The sequence below is a fragment of the Melospiza georgiana genome, chromosome 1 (assembly GCF_028018845.1).
Source record: "Melospiza georgiana isolate bMelGeo1 chromosome 1, bMelGeo1.pri, whole genome shotgun sequence".
Lineage (NCBI taxonomy): Eukaryota > Metazoa > Chordata > Aves > Passeriformes > Passerellidae > Melospiza > Melospiza georgiana.
Window position 1 is genome coordinate 35,862,481 of NC_080430.1, and position 15,022 is coordinate 35,877,502.

The following is a 15,022-nucleotide window of genomic DNA, read 5'->3' on the forward strand; positions in this document are numbered from 1 at the left end:
AGAGATTAGTACAGCAGAAAGATGTAACAAACAAAATTAAAATACATTCAAAATTAAAACATTTTCAAAGATAGCTATATTTGATTTTACCTGAAAATTAACATCTTCTTTCTTAAATATTAGTGCTCGAACTTCATCAGGATCTCCATTAAATATAGCTTGAACCAATGGTGGCTAAAATGAAGAAAAAACACATCTTAAAATAAAATCTCATTTTAGGTTTTAGTGATACACATACAGGGTTTTTTGATACATAACAGAAACCCAAGGTAATGACAAAAAACCCCATTCCAGGCAGTAAAACAAAGAAACCAGCAGCAGTATTTAGAATCAAAGAAATTGCAAGTTTTAAAAACCTCAAACACACGGACATCTCTAAGTCAATTAAATATATACCTGAAAGAAAAAAAAGGAGCTGAGAAGACAAGCTTATAAGAGCTGAAAAGAGAACGCCTCAGAACAAAATTAGGGTTGTCATTACATGCTGCAAATTCTATACAGTATAAGCAAACAATCCCCTTTTACATTAGCAAGTGACTCAAGTTACTGGAAGTCTTTCACCTGTTTAGACAGAGTGGTAAAGCAAAGTGCATCAGATAAGTATGGTAACAAATTCACACTCACACACATCTATTACTAAATATAGCAGGATTTCTTAGTAAGTAAGAAAAGCTCCTGAGGTATGCTAGCAAGATTTAAGTCAGTCACTTGACAGAATAAAATAATTTAAAGCAATAAAAGCACAGTCCCCAGTGTTGATCATTTTCAGAAAGTGCTAACTTGAATCTAACAGTAATACCAAGATTGTGACTTATGGTAATTTTTATTTTAGCTTAGAACTGCTCTTGTTTGATATAACTATGTACTCTATCAGTTCTCAAAATAAACACAGCATATAATACAATGATCACATCAGCTTCTAAAGTGGTACTGCATAAATGTACTATTGAAGAGTGAGAAGTGGAGCAGGGAAAGCCCATTTACTTCAAATACACTTCCCCAAGCCTTCTAAAACCCCACTGCTATTACACAAGAATCAAGACCTGTACTTGCTGCACCATAAATAAGGTTACATGAAATAGCAAGGACCCTTGCAAGCATAAATTCTACCACTAAGTTTCAGCTTTTCCCATCTTTATTACATGCAGATTTTATCAACTTGTCTTGTTTCAACATTGCACATATTCATCCTTATCCTAGGAATATAGCTATCAGTATCTGAGACAGCATTAGAAGCAGGAAATATGCCAACAAACAACATGCCTTACCAGCATGTTTCCCGAGGGCGATGGATGTACAGATACATTTTCCTGAGGTAAATTGGAAATAAATGTGGGAGAATCATCTTCTTCCTCCTCCTCCAAAACAACAATACAGACTCGACTCATTCGATCCGTTTGAGGAAGCAAAAGCAAACACGAAAATGCCAGCAATGGTATTTTTGGAAGCAGACTGCAGGTATCGCAATAGTGACCATAGAGGAAACACTTTCACCTGTTTCACAGGCCCTCACCAACTTGTGAGTGCTCCTGCTGGTGTCTTAGCATCTAGAAAGGGACCTTCCAATCCCCCCCCACGCTTCATTTTCCAGACTTAAACACCATGAGATGTTCAAGACACTGCTGAGAAAAAGTTGTTCTTTATATAAAATAAAAAGTCCCTAAGCATCGAAACCACAATAACAAAACCGTGGAATAGCTGATAAAAATATCCCAAGATCCAATTCCATTCGAACAGCACTCACTGTCGCACACAGCTGTCCTTTCAGAAGCAAATTTGTCTTTGCTAATGTCACAACTTCCACAGCGTCCTTCTACCCCCACAGTGAAGTCATTGTTGCAGAAGACACGACTCCGTCCTGCAGAGGACGGAACAAGGAACAATTGCCCCGAGAGAGACGGCCGCAGCTATTCCCACTCCCGCAAGGTCAGTTTAAATCAACCCTCACAGGCTTTCTGGTGACTGAAAATAAACGTGCCTCCCGATCATCCTGCCATTCTACAGCTTCCTTTCTCAATGTCAAAAACAGTCCGGACAGAAAAACACATCTCGGTTCAGCAGTTATTCAGGACCTACTCAGAGGAAAAAAATTCTTTCCCATGCAAGAAAATAGCTGCAACGTGCAGCACGGCTGCAGCACATTTACATGCAATGAGTCAGACCCCAGGGACAATGAACTCCTTGAATAGTATTGCCGGCTGAATCCAGCAAAAGCAGCGCAGCCGGCGCTGCTCCGTCAGGGACACGAGCAATGCGGAGCGTTCATTTCTCCTTCAGCAGGCAGTAGCTGTGGCTTCTCCATCAGGGAATGCGTAAGGCAGAAATACTGTCGAGGAGGAATGCTTCAGCAAAACAAGCTAGCTACTGCACACAAAAGCTCAAATTACTGCCTTAGAAGACTTCTGAAAAAGCAGTTCATCACTCAAGTGTTTCTTTTGATCACCATGTGAATGCAGTTCCCATGATAGTCTTCATTCAGATTGAGGGGGAGGAAAAAAAGGAAAAAAAAAAATCAGACTCTGTACATCTTCTCTGAGCCAACTTCTTTATCCGAACATCTGTCACTGCGCCAACCTGATTCTCCTCTTCAGTTAGAGCTTCTGCTTATCAGGTTTTTTCCTTGACAAATTAAATTATACAATCACAAGCAGATAGCCTTGTGAAGTCCAAAGCCAGCTGGGCGGTGCGGGTCGGCAGGAGCGGCGCAGCGAGCGGTGCCACGGCAGCGCTGCCCGGAGCAGCCGCCCGGCGAGCAGCGCTGCAGCCTGCCCGGGTGCAATGAATGCCTGCTAATGCTCACATGTCACTTACCGGAGCGCCCGGCCGCCGCTCCCAGGGCAACTTCCTCTGGCACCAAAAAAACCCGCCTTTTGCTTTTTTGGGGGGCAGTCTTTGCAGCCTGCGCCAGTTCGGTGACTAACGCAGCTGAAAACGTAAAAATTCTATAACTGAAGAAAGAGCGACTGTTTAATATTTTCCACTAAAAGCCGCAAAGCGATGTGGTGTACTGGCTCTGCTGACTAACTACACTTTAGGCAGTAAACAATTCCAGCGCTTTAACTGCTTTCATATGGCACTGGTCAGAGCAGCAAAACAGTCCTAATTTAACTCACTAAAGACAACAAATGCCCCACACAAATCATCTGAAAATTAAATGAAAAGTAAAATTTTAAAGCAATAAGCTGACTATTAAAAAGCCAGTTATTAACAACCAAACCTGTGGGTTTTTGCAATTAGTACAGACAAACACAACCTCAGCTTGGAAAAAAATTACATTAAGTATAATTTAAATATAATATTATTAAAATATACCATAATAATGAAATATAATATGAAGCCCTACAACTTGCTGAATAAATACTTCAGCTTGAATCTGCCTAAATGGTGCTGGCTCGTGGGTGTGTTATGTAAATGGCTTCTGTCAAAAGTTGCTGGATAAGCTTCAGTGCTACAGGAACAGAGGGAGGGTTTTTGCTCTTGCTGTGCAGCATGAAGGCAATTCTGATGTCCTTCAGTGGCTGCTAAGAGCAGAATTTGTCAATGGCGAGCAAATTTATAGCTCTTCAATAAAGTATTTGCACTCAGGTTTCACACAGGAATCCAGACAGAGAGAAAGACAGGTTTAAATGGTGGGTAAGTGATTTGGATATAAATAGACATAATGAATTCCCACCTTTGGGGGCCACAGACAGGAAAAGCTTACATGAACTCTTTTGCAAAAATGCCTACAGTAGCTTGATTGTAACATAATGAATTGCTTAAACACCTCCCTTTCCCCCTGACACTTCTTGCAGGTGAAACTTACTGTAAGTGCAGAAGAGTACCTTGGTCAAAGGCTCCCTGACCTCTAGAGTCCTGGCCTGGCAGAATATAGCACCAGGCTCTGATTCATCATGAAACTTCAGATTAAAATTTCTCAAAACTAACAAATAACTTTATAAATGTAGTCTGTTCATTACATGGAGTCTAGTTGTTTTGAAATCTCATACTTTTGGTCTTAATTACAAAAAAAAGCAATGATTTGTACACCACACTGCTTTGTTCTAGCATTTCACCCATTTACTAAAAGCAACAACACAGATTACCTGAGTACATATGACAACTCATGTTCTTCTTGGCCACAGCAGAACTAGTTCTAATAAACTATGGACATCCTCAAAGCTCAGCTATTGCAACACCCTACTGTCTGCTATGGAACACAACAACCACAGCATAGGAAATAGCTTGCTTTCTATTTGTGAAAAATGCCCCAAGGAACAGACACTTTAGCTTTTTGCATAACTAAACTTGCATTTAAAAAAAAATTAAAACTCAGATTTTATGTGTAAAAGCAAAATACTGGCACAATGCATACTCAAGCTTCAAATGATACACACACACTTGCTAGATAATGGTTTTCCAGCTAAACCCACATGTTCAGTGTAAGTGAACACTTTTCAGGAGTCAGTAAATTTATGCAGAAAGCAAATGCCAAGGGTTCCATATGCTTTCTTTGGAATTACCAACTGGACACATTGCTAGGTAGAGATAATGCCTAACTTAGTTCAAATTATCTGAATATGGTCCATTTTTTACCTTTGGAATTAATGCTTCAAAGTCAGCTAGAAATTCAATAGTTAGCTTAGAAGGTACGCTTTCACACTCAGTTAATTGTGAAAATTCAGAACATTTTAATTTACTCTGGTAATTATTCTAGTGATCTTAGATATAACACAATTAATATAAACTATTTCCAAAAGCAAGTTAACATATATCTCACCTAACATTGTATGTTTTTGAATTCTGACATTACAACAGAGAGTTAAATGCCAGTACATCACAGTTTGCATTAGAAAGAGAACCAACACAACTGAGTCAATATTATATTGATTTCTATAGCAATCTAAACCATGTATGTAAGCAAAAACACCCTGCTCATGATAGAACTCTGTGTGTGCAATTGCTTCCATAACCAAAGGAAAACCCAGTTCTGGATATTTAATTTTTGCTCACAATTAACTGGCATTTCCCCCTTACATCCCCTTCAGCCAAAAGCTGTGCCTTCACCTCAATGCAAACAGCATCTCTAATGACCTCTTCTTTCAACTTCAAAAAACCATCCAAAGTATCTTCTGGTGTGCAAAATGCAGTTTCTAATGTTACCTAAGAGGTCTTCTAAAAACCAAAAACTGTTTCGAATTCTACTGTGAGAAACCAAACTAAGGCTTCAATTTTTCAGCAGCTTATCTAGACTAACAACTTTCTGTGTAGAAGAGTTAATAGCAACAGAGAATGAAAGCAGAGTAAATTCAAGATGATTAATTTAAGCTTCTGTTCCTCAAACTAATTTAGGAATCATAACAGAACTTTGTGAAGGTATAAAGAACATTGCATCTCAAACAGTTTGTATTAATAAAACTTAAAATAACTGAAGACAGCAGGTCATCATCATCCCTCTTCTCCAAATGTCATCTATTTCCATACAAAAGCTTATGAAACCAGAATTAGGAAAGAAGGCTCAGAAATGGCCTAACTTAAAAAAAGCATGCCATGTCTACAGGGGTTTGAGTGGTGATCTGATGACCTCCACAAGGTCTGTTAGCAAAGTAAGATCTCCACACTTAACTCTCAGATTTTAAGAAGTGCAATGATGATACCCATTTTTGTGAAAATAAAGGCTTTTTTGTGGACGTGGTAGCTGTAAGGGGAAAAAAAAGTGTTGCAATTTTCAAACTACACTTGGCTTTAAGTAAATCAAGTTTCAAGAGTCTTTAATGGATGCATGTAAAGGGGATATTATAAGAATGCAACCTGCAGGTTAAAACACAGATGTCAGCCATCTACACTAGACAGAAAAAACATGAACACTGAATCAGCTAAAAATAGCAACCTTTTCTATGGATCTGTCTTCTTCTCTAGGAACAAATAAGCAAAAGACTGTAGCAGCCCTGCTGATGACACCAAAAACCAAAGGACAATCAGTGTCAAAGAATCTACTCAGATTAAGATTTCTCTCTTGCCAATCAGCATTTACCAAGTTTTTTCTGGGCTGAGGTTAATCCAACTGGTTTCAGGTAATATTTTGTATGATTAAAAGGATCTAGGAAAGGAAAAAAATTGCTCTGTCAGGTTCAAGTAAAAATGAAAAAAACTTAGAACCAATTCATATATCAACTTTGCAAGGCAAATACCAAATCTGTGTATTTCTTCATAAGACAAAAATTGCATTTAACAGCTACAGCTCTAAGTAAACAGGCATGCCCCAGTATAAGCTGATTTTATCACATACAGACAGAGATGAGTGTTCAGCATCACCATGAATGTAAGTTACAATACTTCTAGAACACTTCTCATGAGTCACTCATCTGAACTCCTCTGCTGTTTCCTCCCCACTCCTGAGGGAATGAGGTGGAGTCAGGAAAGAGAACAGTCTAAAGCAAGAAATTAGTACCTTTCTTCCCAGTTTTGTTCTGTTTATTCCAGAGCATCTGCATCTGCAGAATAGTTTTAACCCTGCACTCCCCAGTTCTGCTTCTAAGGACATGCAAAAAAGCTCTGCTTGCACTTCATGATACCATAGAAAATTCCTACTTTTTCTCATGCAATTAATCATACTCTGTTAATCTAAAGAACTATTTCACATTGTCACATATTACCTTTGAACACTTGGCAATTAATAAAATCCAGTATCTGAAAAGTCATTTCAGCTAAAACTGAAACACAAAGAAGAAAAATAATCCAGCATTCATTATAACCTTCCTCAACTGGAGCAAGAGGAGAAAAATAATTAATAAAAAATGTCTATGACTCAGATATAGACTTCAGTTGTATACTTAAACACCTAGTAAAATGTTAAAAATATAATCTGATCAAAGAGCAATAAAGCACCTTGAAAGTGTTTAAAATCTACTAAGCAATTTTCTGTTTAAGACTTCTATTCTGTATGTCTGCACAATGCACCTGCAGACAAACTCTTGGCTGAAGGACCATACAGCCACCACAGTACAAGATAAGTAAATACCTGAAAAAAAAAATAACTCCGGAGTCCAAAATATGGAGTCTACCAATCAAACTGTGCACAGACCAAATACCAGAAAAGCAAATGCAACTCCTATTTCTCTGAAAAGAAAGTGAAAATATGAGGGTCCTGCATCTTCCAACATGTTTTCTAGCTAGGATATCACCCAGCACACATTCCTTTTAGGCCAGATTTAAATTTACTGGCAGGAGGAGGCACCTTGTGCACTTTCAGTGTACAATCCTGTAAACAAAAATCAACAATTTATTCTTACATTAACACACAGTACATAAAAGAAGTCCTCCAGTCTGTCTGAATTCACAGTCTCAAGGTACTTTGCAGAAAATTTGTGTGCTCAGATTTATCAGCTGCACCCAACAGCAGCCACCTCTCTGTCTTTTGGGAAACAGAAGGCAGCTCTTACATCCAACAGCTTCTCCAAATAACAACCACACGAGTCTGACTGTGGTATTGTCAGTCTTGTAAAATTGACTAGAAGTCAAAACAACTCCTGTTTCAGGGAAGAGAGACCACAAAAAGGTGCACCTATCCACATATATTGTTAAGAACAGTTACCGTAACTTTGCATCCATGAAGACAAAGACCTTGACAAACCGCTTTAGCTACTGTGGCGTGCATTTTGGACAGAAGACTGTTTTTAAGCAATTTTTCTTTCTGGGAGAAGGTAAGTGAGAGAAAACGATTTCTGATGGAAAATGGAGAAGACATTATCTTAAAATGTCCGTTTAGTCAAAGAGAGAAGCAGGCAAAACATTTCAGTATTTGTTAAACCCACACAAACACAAAATTATTATCTATACACTTAAGGTTTTCGCAAGCATGACAGCTTTTAAAAATGTTTTCATAATACAAAAAGCAAGGCCCACAGGTTTGTTGAAAGTATTTCCACCTGTTGGCAGAGCAAAGGCAGAAAAGACACTGATAGAAGCAATTCTTCTGGCCTCCTTAGCTCCTTCCAGTTCATATCATGTCCCCGGCCAATTCTGGGTTTTGGCACTGAAAATGGCATCAATTACAATAATAACCACAGTGTCCTTCCAGGAACAATTACTGAGGGCAGCAATTTCAGCTGTGCACACGAGTTCTAAAAGCAGAGTTGACAAAAGCAAAAACAAAAATCAAAGACTCAGTCTCAGCAGTTCCTGTTTGCTCTTTCACATTCAAGCACCCTCTCCCAGCACACCCAGCCCGTTGCTGGGAGGTGAGGAATGCCAGCAAGAGCAGAGCAAAAATAACAACCCAGACACATTGGAAGAACAACCCACTGTCACAGCTGGCACTGACAGCCTGGTGCTTCAGGGAACAATACTACTACGTTTTCCCAAGGAGAAGAAACAGGTAGCTTGGCTGGAGCAAATAACAACTGCAGAATTCCTAATCATAGTTTTATATCACCTATCACCTTGCTTTGAAAGTATTTATACCACTACTGTACACACTCCTGTAAATTAACTAAAATATGATCCTACTAAATTATATTAGTGCAGCTGGTGAAACAACTAAGAGAATTCTCTTTGGGCCCATGGGCACACACACACACTGAGAAGAATTAGTACATCTCCTTTGATCTCCTTTTCTACTGATCTATAGTCATGCTCAAGATGAACAGAGGAAGTGCTGATTTTACATATTTCCTCATTGAAAATTTCTTCCTGCAATACTGTTCCCGCAGAGAAAAAAAAAATCAAACTCATTATTTATTACAGAAAAACTAGCCCACATCACAGAAGATCAATGTAACATTGCCTTATTTTTCACCATGTAATAGGTTTGCTCTTCCCTCTTCAGTAGGAATTAAGGGGTTTGTGGATAACCTATGAGATTCAAGGACAGACAGTGTAACACACAAAAGCACCACAAGCCTCTCAGAGACTGCATCCTTGAATACCAGACATCCCTTGGGATTTTCTAATGTATGGCATAACACACTTCTTCTGTCTCTGATGCACTGAAACCAACTCTCTATGTTTGTATCCCAAAGAAAAGAAGCAATTCTCACCTGGCAGCTGCTTACTCAAAAAAACCCTGAGTGTGATCTTTCATTGTGCCATGGGAAAAGAAGTCCCAGTTTCCCCAGATTTGTATGCTTTTCTGGTTTGTTTTAGAACAAACTGCTGTTTCTCCAGCAGATGATTAGGAACACATTGCATTTGGTCTGTAGGGCTCAGCTTCCCCACAGAGGCTCATTTACCTGCATGGGCTATAAACCAATAACCTTTATCCTTTGCTCTTTTTCTAACCTTGGTTCTTTAGCTGGAAGACTGGAAACCCCCTTAAAGGAAAGGCAGCACAATGCAAAACACCCAGATTCAGCACTGGACAGTGCTGGTGTTGAGACTGGAAATGAGGTTCTCACTGGAGCCAAGAAATCTGGCATAAAGTTTATCATTTCCTCATTAAAACTCTGCTGGGCTGCCATGCTGCTGAGCTTCTGAAGAAGAAAATGGTAGTCAGGAGATTTCTAGAAATGAGAATTGCTCTGCTGAGTAACCACTCTGATTCAGTCCCAATCTCCACTATACTGATGACATATAAAACCTTTCATTGCAGCATGTTTTATGAGCTGTGGATGACAGACAATTCAGTTAGTCCTTTCCAGATTACATCAAGGTTATCCTCCTACTACCATTCTTTAACTCACATGTGCCCATTCTTTTCCTTTTCCCCTTCTCTTTCCCTGTAAAATTCACTAGCTAATTTTTTCAGCACCATTTCAGTTAACACTGGAGTATGCATTGTTTTTGATGCTCCAAGTTATGTAGAAAGAACAAGGAAAGTCAAAATTAGCTAAGAGCATATGAAACTACAGAGATGTGGGTTCATAAAAAACATCTCAATTTTGGAACAGTAGCAGGCAGCCATATAAAGAGGCAACACAAATTCTAGCATTCTACAAGACATTCTACACACTTGAAAAGCAATTTCTCTTGAATGAATTTTTATCCTATACCTTTTAACACATTTTAGGCAGAAAAGTTAGTTATGCTGGTCAGAAGAGAACTTCCAAAGTTTTATGCCACCAACCACATCAATCCTTGTGGGTAAGTTGCCATGGTTACAAAATGTTTGCTTTTATACATTTGTCAGAAGTTCCTATGGAATTCCCACATGACCAAAATCAGCAGTGGCTGGGAGTGCTCCACCAACATTTAGGAACTTGAGTCAGAAACACATACCACTTCCACTCAGACTATTATCTGGGAAACACTAAAAAAATGATTCATACCATTTTGAGCCATGGAAGGGAGGAAACAAACATCATATTCAACTATTTAAATCTTTCACTGATGACTCACATCAGTTTAGAACATTTCCAGAACCAGTTGCTTTTCTCCAGTAACAAACAGCAGTTGCCTATTCAAAAAAAAAATAAACAACACTGACAGACCCGCTTTCAACAGAACCATTCAACTATCAGAGAATTAGAAAAAAGGAAAGAGTTGGGTTGGGGATTTTTTTTGCCCCTCCACCTCCTCCCAAAGCACAAACCCCAAGAAGCTCAGTGGATCTATCTCTATTAGCCAAGGTCAGAAAGCTCACCGACTTCCAACTGCTAGCTATGCTGATTTAAGTTTGATTTTAGCATATTTGCAAGAATCAGCTTGGATATGCTGCTATAACAAACAGTGCACCACCTGTCTCATTTCAGCAGCATTAGCAGGGTTTTATCTTAGTCCATGTTTTGCTTGGACTCACAGTTGTGTTATCTCAGCAGCAAATAATAACAAAATGATAATCCAGTCACAGAAGCAAGAAGATACAACCAATTAAGAGTGAGAAGTAATGAACACCCTGTGAAAAACTAAGAACCAGAGCAGAGCAATGCACCTAAAGAAGTGGTAAACAGCTCTCACTGGCTTCCAGTGATTAAATGACCAAAAGGGGAAATAACACAGGTTGGACTGAAGAGCAAAGATAAAACCCAAGGAGGAGCAACTATAAGGTACAGGCTGCTTTACCTCTACTAGAAGGGCATCAGGAAGAGAACACTTCCAAATCTGACCATCTTAGGGAAGGAAAGTTTACCCAGCTTCAAATGTATGTCTGCTATTCACTCAGTCTGATAAGTAAAAGAACTCAAATGCATTATTTAGAGGAAACTATTTAGAATAACAGAGTGGTAACAACATATATTTTCTGAGAGTACCACACAATTTCTGCTATTCAAAACGAAGCTCCAATTTCATCAAGAAGGACTACAAAATCTGCACCTTCAAAATATCTGTCCAATACATTTGTCATTACTGAAACTCTCCTAGTAGAAAGTTGAGCGAGTCCATAATACTGAGGGAAGGAAGAGGCTGAATTATTTCATAGCTCTAAAAGAAAACAGAAAAACTGTGGCCTTTAAAAGTTTCTGTTCAGATTTTCCTACTCATTAGTCATGTGATGGTACAATCTGCCTACAACCCAGTCTCCCCCTCCCTGTTCCACCCAGGAATGAGTGTTGCAGGGACAAAGGAGGAAAAAAGGGGGGCACATTTTAATGATGAGGGCTTTTTTCTCAGGATGGAGTTTGGGACGGAAAGGTCCTGAATATATTAATTTTTTTTAGAAGATTTAAAAGTTTTCTTTTAAAGAAAACTTTTTTAAAATTAGTTCTCTCTTACAGAAGTTATAAGAGTTAGAACAAATTTTTAAATAAATATTTAACTATTATAATACTAAAAATGCATGTAACATTTCCTACAAGTGCAATGCTTTTAATTCAGTTTTGGGTAGATAGGAATAGACTGTGACCACACAAACCACAGTTCAGCTGGCTTGCTCACATGTGAAATTTTGGTTTCCATACATACCAGGACTCAAAACACTGTATGTGAGTGAGCAAAATGAATCCCAGTTGCTATGGATACCACTTTTTTTTCTCTTTTCAGTATGTAAACAGTGTCACTGTACACAAATTATGATGATCATCTTTAGAATAGTGTGTGTCAATAGCTGCCTCAAGCGTCAGGATTTGCTGCTTGGGGAAAGCTAAACTTCCTAGAAGTTTTTAGGAACCCCTTACACCTCCCTCACGTCCAAGGAAAAACTCCTTCCTGGCAACTGAAAACACTCTATGAAACACAGCTGGATGAAATCCACATATTCACACACATATACAGGGACTACTGCAGGATGAGAGAGCTCATCTAAAACTTCTGCAGCTGCCAAAATAGATGTGGCTTCTCCCAAAGAAGAAGCAAGGAGCACACAGCTGCAGACAAACATCATCCCTGCCTGCTTCAAACCTCCCAAGGAGTCCTCCCCACAATGCCCACAAGAGAAGCAGCTCTTCAGGAGGAGGGCTCTTACACATCACTACAGGATAAGAGCATGAACACAACCTGCACTCCTCAGTGACTTTTCCTATCCATTTTTCAATTCTGTATTTAGAAAAATAAAAAACACTTTGCTTAAAAAGTCTATCACCAAATGAAAATTAATAAAATATAACAGAGTATTACTTTAGAATGCTAATTAAATTCTTACAACCCTAGAAATCTGTTTGGTTTTTTTTCCCCTAAGTGACATTTAAAAAGTGTATTAGTCTGATTTTAACTGCTGGTCACCAGACAGGCTCTTCACTCCTCCCTTCCCCGCATGATCCTTGCACATTCACATCCCTTTCCTGAGCCAGCACAGACAACTTGTATGACCCATCTGTCCCTATTTACTTTTTTTTTTGCTGGCCAATTGTGTGAGCCAGCTCACCATGGGCCGGCAGCTGCCACACAGCACTGGGAGGGCTCAAACTGCTCATTACAGCAGACAGTGATGAGAGAGCTCTGCAAACCCACACCCATCAACCCAGCTCCCTCCATCAACCATGTATCAGAACTATTCCATTCCTTGTATTATCCTTAAAATATCTCAAGACAGCTTTCATGACACCTGAACTTTTCCAAACTTGGACACTATTACAACACTATTACACTATTACAAGTGTATCACTCCTTAAATTCTTTCCAGTTACACAAAACCATGGTTATGCAAAGAATTATTAAGTTTCTCGTCCCATGAGTCAATATGTAAATTGCTCCAAATAAATTTCCGTTTAAAAAAAAAGCATTTTGCAAAATACAAATTTCACAGATTGTGTTAATCAAACTGTCCCTGCAGTACTAACAGAATTTATAAAGCATATGGCTCTATAAAGAAAATACTAGAGAATTTTTTAAAAAAGCAGACAAAACCAATTATGTATCCAGAATCCACATACAAGCAATTTATGTATTAAATACAAACACAACAAGGTAGAGCTACAACTTTTACACAATTATCCAACATGATCTAAAACTTGTGAGTTTGGGGGGTTTAGTATTTTTTTTTCAATCAGGATTATTTTGGGTTTCATGTCTTCCAAAATCTTCCTAACACCGGCTTCAATCAGTGATTTATTCAATTAAGACGACACCTAGAGGAGAACTTGCAAAGTAAGTTTTGGCATTCCTAAGAGCCAATAAATTGCATTATAAAGGAATATTATCATACAGAATTAGAAAGATGGTATTAAAACACTACATAATACACAATACACATGAGCTGCATATTACTTATTCAAAATATTAAGAAAATTAACTTCTATACACCTTTGCCTCTAATACTACTTTAGGATCAGGTATCTTAGAACCTACAAATAATCAAACCCCACTCAGCAAATAAGTGGGTATAAAAAGGAAGAGTATTTGGTCAAGTTTTGTGGCAAAAACGAGGCCACAGGGTATCTTGTATGCAATTGTTTTCTACCTCTTCTTGACAAGACAACTTTTGTTTTATAAAAGCATTGTGAAAAACAAATACCAGATTTCTATAATATAAATATGTTAGGAACCAAACATATTTAATAACTTCAATATTTAATAACAGTAAGTCAGTAATAGGGTTACAAATAGTCATATTTGTTTATATCTTACATAGCAAGCTGTGGAGTGTCTTCCCCAGAAAACACCTCATGCAACCAGCATGCTCATAATGCAGGGCAATGAAGAGAGAACACTGAACTCATGAACTGGCTTGCAAACTACACTAGAGTCTAGAAATACATCAATAAACTTACACATCTTGGTTAAAACCACCAAATAACTATGAAAATGTAACCTTTAAGTCATGCAGATACAAATTTTTATCATCTTGACTCAGCTGCTGTAACCTTGTCCCTACAGATTTATTTCAGGCCCTATGAAATAAAGACAACCATTTTTTCAGAAGCATTGATCACCCAAGTTTCTTTTTGGATGTACACTGACACCTCATGGCCATTTAAAAAATACTTACGGTCTACACTCTCTTTGTTCTGTTTTTCTGTCTTTTTAAAAAACTCCAATTAATTTCTTTTTCCTTTAATGAAATGTTGTCCTCTTTAGAAATGTCAATCTTAAGATGACATTATTTGGTCTATTGCTCCTTTCCTTTCAGCAAGAAACCACTCAGCATTAATTTTTGATGAGCAGTGAGGAACTCTGCCCCCCACAAACACTGAATCATGGAAGACAGAAGGACAAGGGACCTTTTCTCTCCAGCTTCAGACCCTGCAAACTGCAGGGAAGCAGCCACAGCTGCTCTAACTCCTCACAGAACAGAGAGACCGGGAAGATAAATAGGATTATGGCCATATGAAGAATGAGACCAGAAACGTTCCTCCCCAAATGACAGAAACAGCCTCTGGATAAATTTCTGGCATTACACAAAAACCTTTTACTCTTTGAAGTACATGAAAACCTTCAAAGTTACACACATGTTTACCTAAGAATATTAGTAAAATTCACTACTTCCTCCAGATTCTCATACTGGAAGGAGAAGTGTGTTACTTTTCACTCTTTCCAACAGGGTGACATGAAAAAAATGCCAAACCTCTGCTATTTCTTCCTTCTTGATTGGAGAACTCTGTGGCATATCTATATAAATAGTCAAATCACACACTACATATCTCAAGACTGATAATCTAACAAACTACTCCTTGCTAACTAAAATTATAAAGCCTTCAACTGTGAAAAATAAAGAGTAATATATATATAATAG

At 38.3% G+C, this 15,022-nt stretch overlaps 1 protein-coding gene across 5 annotated transcripts in view; it reads right to left on the bottom strand.

Moving 5' to 3' along the window:
- Positions 1-15,022, bottom strand: part of ANKRD28 (ankyrin repeat domain 28) — a 119,698-nt gene that overhangs the window by 73,030 nt on the left and 31,646 nt on the right. For 2 of the 5 annotated variants that reach the window (XR_009115434.1, XM_058038246.1), the window contains exons 1-2: positions 1,269-2,738; positions 91-174 (exon numbers count right to left, since the gene is read on the bottom strand). Coding sequence is in view for 4 of the 5 variants with exons in the window: in XM_058038246.1 (XP_057894229.1) it covers positions 91-174; positions 1,269-1,388 (204 nt within the window). In the remaining variant the exon portion in view is untranslated. Of the gene's footprint in view, positions 1-90; positions 175-1,268; positions 2,739-15,022 lie in introns of those variants that run through there. The other 3 variants (XM_058038115.1, XM_058038027.1, XM_058037936.1) reach the window with 2 other exon arrangements.